General features: G+C 38.8%; 1 protein-coding gene across 1 annotated transcript; it reads left to right on the forward strand.

Moving 5' to 3' along the window:
- Positions 1-1,488: 1,488 nt before the first annotated feature.
- Positions 1,489-4,163, forward strand: foxb2 (forkhead box B2). The gene has a single exon (XM_017468168.3). It carries the CDS (start codon positions 2,291-2,293, stop codon positions 3,221-3,223), a length of 933 nt encoding a protein of 310 aa, XP_017323657.1. The 5' UTR covers positions 1,489-2,290; the 3' UTR covers positions 3,224-4,163.
- The last annotated feature ends 2,739 nt before the right edge of the window (positions 4,164-6,902 follow it).

Genomic DNA, 6,902 nt, shown 5'->3' on the forward strand with positions numbered 1-6,902 from the left:
GAATACATTTCTGGAAATTCTAGGCAAAAAGTGTGTCTACTTTCTAGATACTAAAATGCTAAATTATTTGATTTATTTTGGATTTTTAATTTTTTTATTATTTTTTTTTTTTTTTATAGGAACATAATTCCTATAGTTCCATTTGTGTTATTCCAGAGTTTTGATGACTTTATTATTATTCTAAAATGTGGATAAAAACAAAAACAAAACATAAAGAATGAGTGTGTCTAAACTTTTGACTGGTAGTGTAAACTATACAAACTTTTAAAACTTAGGACTTTCAGTCTCTTAAAGCATAAACACGAGCCTCAGGGTTAGCTAGACAGGTACTGAAGGTGTTTAGTTGTTATTCAGCGTCCAGACGGAATATATTGACAGAAGGTATGTGTTGATCTCGTTAGGGCACTTGTTCACCGATGACCCTTTCAGCTGCTGAAGGACTAAAACACTTCCAGGGCCATAATGAGAGAGATCTGCTGGAATTAATTGACACCACTTTGAATATTCATCACATAATCTAAGCGGTGCGCTTTTAATTATAGCCCATCGTCGGACTTCTCTCTCAGGAAGGTAAATCACGGAAGGCCTAATTAATGTAATGTATTCCCCGACCCGCGGGGACGCGCCGAGGCGCCGCGCCTCTGTGGTCCGAAGTGCGCCGGCTCTTTTGTTATGCTGTTTACCTGCGCCAGGGCTCAGAAGACTGTTCTTATTATTCCCCTGGTACAAATCGACAATACAGGATACTTGAATCGAAGAACAGACAGACAGGTCTTTAAATGCGCATCATTAATGCGCATGTGAACCAAGGGAAGCGGGGACGCGCATCTGGAGTATTTTGTTAGGGATTTTTCCTCAAATGATGTAAAACGAGCAAGTGAACTATTACTACTACTACCACCACTAAAAAAAAGAGAGAAAAGAATTTAATTTACTAGTCCAGTGTGATGTTTAATTCATTTAAGTTGGCCTCTGGAACTATAGTTTAACGACTGACAGACACTTTATAGGAACCTCCATTATTTCACTGACATAATTGAGGTTAAATGTTGGCTCTGATAAACTGTTCATTTTATTACACAGATTTATTTTATTTATTGCTTTTGAATTAAATTTCACTGGTCTTTTTTTTTGGGAGGGGAGGTTTTCCCACTTTTTTTTTATTTTTTATATCTGCTGTCAGATTTACTGGATTTTATTGCTATGACTCTGAACATACATAAAAAGCTTAATAATAGTCTATAATAAGATATAAGACAAATGTTTATCTGTGTACATTTTTTTTTTTTATTAAAAACGTGAACCAAAAAAAGGGTTCCAAAATCACTCTAATTGTATTAGACAGCCCATGTAGTTAGTGCATGATTAAGTCTGATTTTTTAAAAAGAAATTATAAGCTAAGAGTTATTATTATTATAAGGCTATTATTATTATTATTATTATTATTATTATTATTATTATTATTATTATTATTGTGGTTGCATTTTTAGAATATACTATGACGCTTATCTTATAGCCTATATCAAACAATGTTAGTATATGATTTGTGCAACAAAAACAACAACAACAACAAAAAACAAAAAAAAAACTGTTTAGTTATATTATTCACGCCATGATTTAACCCGAGGCGCATTAACATTATTAGACTCGTGATTTGCCGGCGCGCTTAAAACGCCCTCTGATTGGCACAGATGAAGTTGCCTATAAGTGCGTATAAATTTGGTTCCTCCCTCTATCCCCCCCTCCCACCCCCTTGACTCTCAGGGGGTCGGAACCTCCAATATTCTTACGAAAAGGGTCGTGGAGCGACGAGCGCATAAAAAGTCGGGCTGTGGTGATGCTGCAGCTCGGCGTTAGTGCAGCTCCGGTCACTTGGCACGCTTTGAGAGAGGACGCATGAACCCATGGCGCACAAGGTAACTTTTAAAAGTCTTTCAAATAGCGACCGCGTGCGTCATTTTTTTCTTCGCTTTTAACACGCGGCTTATGATTCAGTCTGATCGTTATTTTATTTCAGATTTTTTTTCTTTTTCTTTTCTTTCTTTCTTTCTTTTTTTTTTTTTTTACACGTTTGTTGATCTGATTTTCTGATTGAAACCAGAAATAGATCTAGGCGCTAAATAAATAAATAAATGAATAAATAAACAGGCCAGACATATAGTAGATGCACTGGACCTGATGATGGACGTCTTTTTTTTCCAACGGGAAGATTTCTCAGAATAGATAGGCTAACTCACTGACATTGCTTAGCTCAGATATTCTGAAAAGAAACACAAGATCGCTCAAAGCCATGCCTCGGCCAGGCAAGAACTCCTACAGTGACCAGAAACCTCCTTACTCCTACATCTCTCTGACTGCCATGGCCATCCAGAACTCCTCAGAGAAGATGCTCCCTCTAAGCGACATCTACAAATTCATCATGGACCGCTTCCCGTACTACCGCGAGAACACGCAGCGCTGGCAGAACTCACTCCGTCACAACCTGTCCTTCAACGACTGCTTCATCAAGATCCCACGGCGCCCTGACCAGCCTGGCAAGGGCAGTTTCTGGGCACTGCACCCGGACTGTGGGGACATGTTCGAGAACGGCAGTTTCCTGCGTCGTCGCAAGCGCTTCAAGGTGCTCCGTATGGAGCACCCCGCCTGTAAGAGTGCCCCCATCCTTCACCCGTACCACCCTCACGGCCAGCATCATCACCCACATCATGCGCACCAGCACGCAAACAAGCTTAGTATGGGGCACCCTGACTACCTGGGCACAGTAGGGCGCCTGTCCCACTTCCAGAGCTATGCATTGGGAGGTGGGCAGAGCGGAGGCTTTAAACACCCATTTGCAATTGAGAGCCTGATCGGACGAGACTACAAGGGTGTAATGGCGGGTGGGCTGCCCATCGCCTCTGTCATGCATCACCTGGGCTACTCAGTACCCAGCGTGGTCAACTCCGTCTGGCCACATGTCGGTGTGCTCTCTGAATCGACCCCTGTCTCATCTGAGTACCCGCCATTTGGGGTAGCAGTCAAGGGACTGTACCACCACACGGGAAGCCCTAACATGCCTGCTGTGCCTGTTCCCATTAAGCCCACACCGACACTAGGTGCTGTGCCATCTCTGACAGGCCTGGCACCAGGGGCAGCTCAGCTCTGCACCCGGATGGACAGAGAAGCGACAGATCTGATGGAGGACAAAACCGGAGCTCTTCATCCCTCTCTGCTGCAGTCCTGAAATGAAAGCGATACAGTAAGAGTGTCGTGATGTGAGGGTACGTACAGCTGCATGCTTTGGACACTATTCCATACAAGTAACCACAAGAGACTAATAAAGATCTCATGGAGCGTGACATTTTGCTTTCTTTAATTGTAAACTTAGATGCTTCTTAGGTGCTGATAACTGCATTGTATCTCTCTCTCTCTCTCTCTCTCTCTCTCTCTCTCTCTCTTTCTCTTCTGTATAAAATACATACTGTTTCATTTGCATCTTGCACTTCTCTTGCAAAACGTAGGTAGGCTGTTTGCAGGTAGGCTCTGTATGTGTAGTAACAATCATGATTAAACACGACAAAACTTTGTCAGTGTTTGCTGAGAATTTTTTTTTTTTGTATCATTTATAAATTGAAGGAGCCTGATTTAGGCTGTACCCTTTGACTCTGCTTTTCCTTTGACTCCCTGTTGACTGTATAAATGACTTTTGTATTCTGTAAATCTGTGCTACTGAATTGTATAAAGTCAAATCGATTTAACGCATATTGAATCATATTTGTACACATTATAGCATGCCTGGCATGCATGATTGCCTTTGTAAAGACGCTCTTCTGGAATGCACTGTGTTGGGAAGAAATGCTGTCATGAAATGAACCCAAAGTCAAAACGGGACAATTGGTGTTAAAAAAAAGAAAGAAAAAGATGTTGAAATGTTTTAATGTATAGAAATGTTAACTGTTATGATGTGCTTACAAACAAGTGAGGACTATTTTAATGAGGTCCTTACTCGTTTTAAATATGCTTTTCTTCCTACAAACAGCCTTAATTCCACAGCTAAATTGAATTGCCTAATATATGGGGGAATGGTATATTTGTAGTATATTTAATGATTTATCATGGTGAAACTGGAATAGATAAGGAACTCAAGCTTTTTGGGGATATCAGTATTCTCCTAAAATATTTATAATGACACCTTTTTCTAAAATAAATATAATTTGATTTAATGTTGACTCCTTTCCATTTTTTTTTGGTCATGTGCCCTATAGTCTGCGTGCAATTATTCCTCATTTCTGTGTACTGGAAAATGTTCAAACGTGCTGCTATCAAATCAGAAATCAAAGCAGAATGAATGCAGATGTCTTAGATTTCCTGCGCATGTCTTTTTAAGGAGAGTTAATGACACTGATTTTTGCGTAATCGACGTATTTATCCTTAGATAAAGGTAATCAAATTAGTTTTGATACATTTGAATGGAAAAGAATGATTTCAGGGCTGTGTTTTGTTTGAATATGTTAGCATAGCAGTTCTTTATGTATAGATTAATGTTTAAATCAGATTTACGCATAAACCTAAATAATGACATTTTCTCAATAGTGTTGTTTAAGCAGCCTTCGAATCGCCCCTGCTTAAGATCAGCAAAAACCTGTTGCTTCTAATCTATATAGAATCTCTTTTATTTTTCCATGAAGAATAATCACTTAAATGCCCATGATGTCTTAACATTTCTATGCTAAATATGATCTCTTTTTTGTCACCAGTACTTTATAGAATCGTTCAAATACATGATCAGTTACGTTTCTCCAAAGCAAGTGAGGCAGAATCCTGGTCAAACGCAGAGATGTTAAAGGAGCTGAGAGTGACAGAAATGCGGCAAGACTTCGCCTTTTCACAACTGGACCAGAAACACGTGCAGGACAGTAGTGGAAAGAACAAGGGGGAAATCCATTATTAAAAAGCTTGACGCAAATACAAGGTTGGGTTCAAGTGTTATTATCCTCTAGGGCTACGAACACTTCATGATGGCTTCATGAAATGATTAGTCATTTTCCTGTTTATCCTTTCACTGAGATCTTAACACAAACGTTACAGCACAGTCACATTATTTTTCTACATAGAAACGTCTTCCTGGACTGTTTATCAGGCACTACAGACACTGCAACGGAGTAAGCCTACTTAGAGTAATGCTAATCTACAACAACAACAACTGAATATGCGCTTATAAAAACACACAGCCTGGCTTATAACAGAAAAATGGACTAATATAAAAGGTAACCAAAGGATTCACTTAATTATATTAGTACAAGAAGATTTTTTTTTTTTTTTAGATTAAACTTATCAAACAGCAAAGCCGATAGTATTAGCAATAGTCGTTGTTTTAGTTAGCTATCAGACTAGCATGATTTTCTTAGCGAGCACATGACCAGCTAGTCAGCTTTAGCATAGGTAACTTGATTGAATCTAAATGTTTAATCAAATAACACTGGTTTTAGTATTTTAGGGAATTATGCTGTTTGATAAACTAATGACACAGTCTTCCCACAATGTCGTTCTGATTTCCTTGAGTTCAGCGTTTCAAGTATTTCATTCGTACGCGATTTTATTTGTAAATGACGATCGCAGGTAATGTTCTTCGTGAAAGTCAAAATGAAAACGCTGCAATTTAAACAGTGATCCACGTGTCACGCCGTCCAGGGATTGATTGGCTGCACTTTTTCAAAACTGTTCAAACTGACCAGGTGCATGACCATTCACAAAGCTAAAGAAGTTGTGTATGTGGAATGTAACATTTTTTAAAAAATCAACGGAATTTGGATGTTATTGCATTTAGAAAAAAATTGCAAACGCTAACTCAAACCTTAGCCTCAACCACTACTGTTAACTAACTTTTCATATGAATCGAGTTGTGGGAATTTTGATGAATTTCCATGAATGTAGGAATGTGTTGCAAAGATCCTACCGTATATAAGCATAAATACACATGAAACTGACTGTCCAGGCCTTCGTATTATAAATGTGCACGTGTCAATAAAATCTCTGTCGTGGGGCATGGAAAGGAATTCACATAGATTTTATTTAAAATAAATATTTGTTATAAAATACTACTTAGGTTCAGTATTTATCAGCACCACTTTGCCAGTGTATTCGCATACTACAGTTAAGGAGCGAACTCCCTTTAAAGATCACAAGACTACTTGTGTGTGTGTTCACCGGCTAGTTGATGACTGCTGGGGAGGACTCAGGACCACAAGGTTGAGCACCTCCATGACTTCAAAAGCCACTGTTTGATAAAGTCGTTTTGTCTCCTTCGTCTTGAAATAATTTCAGCTTTGAAGTTCAGAAGCTGGTCCTCTTCAGAGCACAAAAGCTGCCAGTCTGGAAGCCATTGAGAGTGTGACTGTTTAGCATGGCAAAGGCGCACTCGTACACCTACACGCACACCCTCTCACACACACACACACACACACACACACACACACACACACACACTCACACCAGTGTACCGAAAATGCCCGCTGAACAAATAATTTAGATGCACAAGTGGCCGTGTGGGGTGAAAACTACACCCACAGTGTCCAGCTTAGTCAATATTGATGAGGATGAACCTGCTATCTATCTATCTATCTATCTATCTATCTATCTATCTACAAACGGTCTGTCTTGCTTTTATAAACATGTTCAAACTTGATATCCAAATGAATACATTTGATACGGTATATAATCCAAATTCATATATATCTAGCTAAATAGCAAATGTACGTAGAGGAACAAACTTCTTTTTAAAATCAAATATGTGATCAAATTGCAAAAGTATTATGACTTGACAGTGCGGAGGATCATCCCTGTCAAAGAAACATTTCTCCTTTTTTTTTTTTTTTTTTCGTTTTTTGCATATGAAATCTTTTCAATATTAATTATCTGAAAAT

This window comes from Ictalurus punctatus, chromosome 5 (genome assembly GCF_001660625.3).
Source record: "Ictalurus punctatus breed USDA103 chromosome 5, Coco_2.0, whole genome shotgun sequence".
NCBI classification, from domain to species: Eukaryota; Metazoa; Chordata; class Actinopteri; order Siluriformes; family Ictaluridae; genus Ictalurus; species Ictalurus punctatus.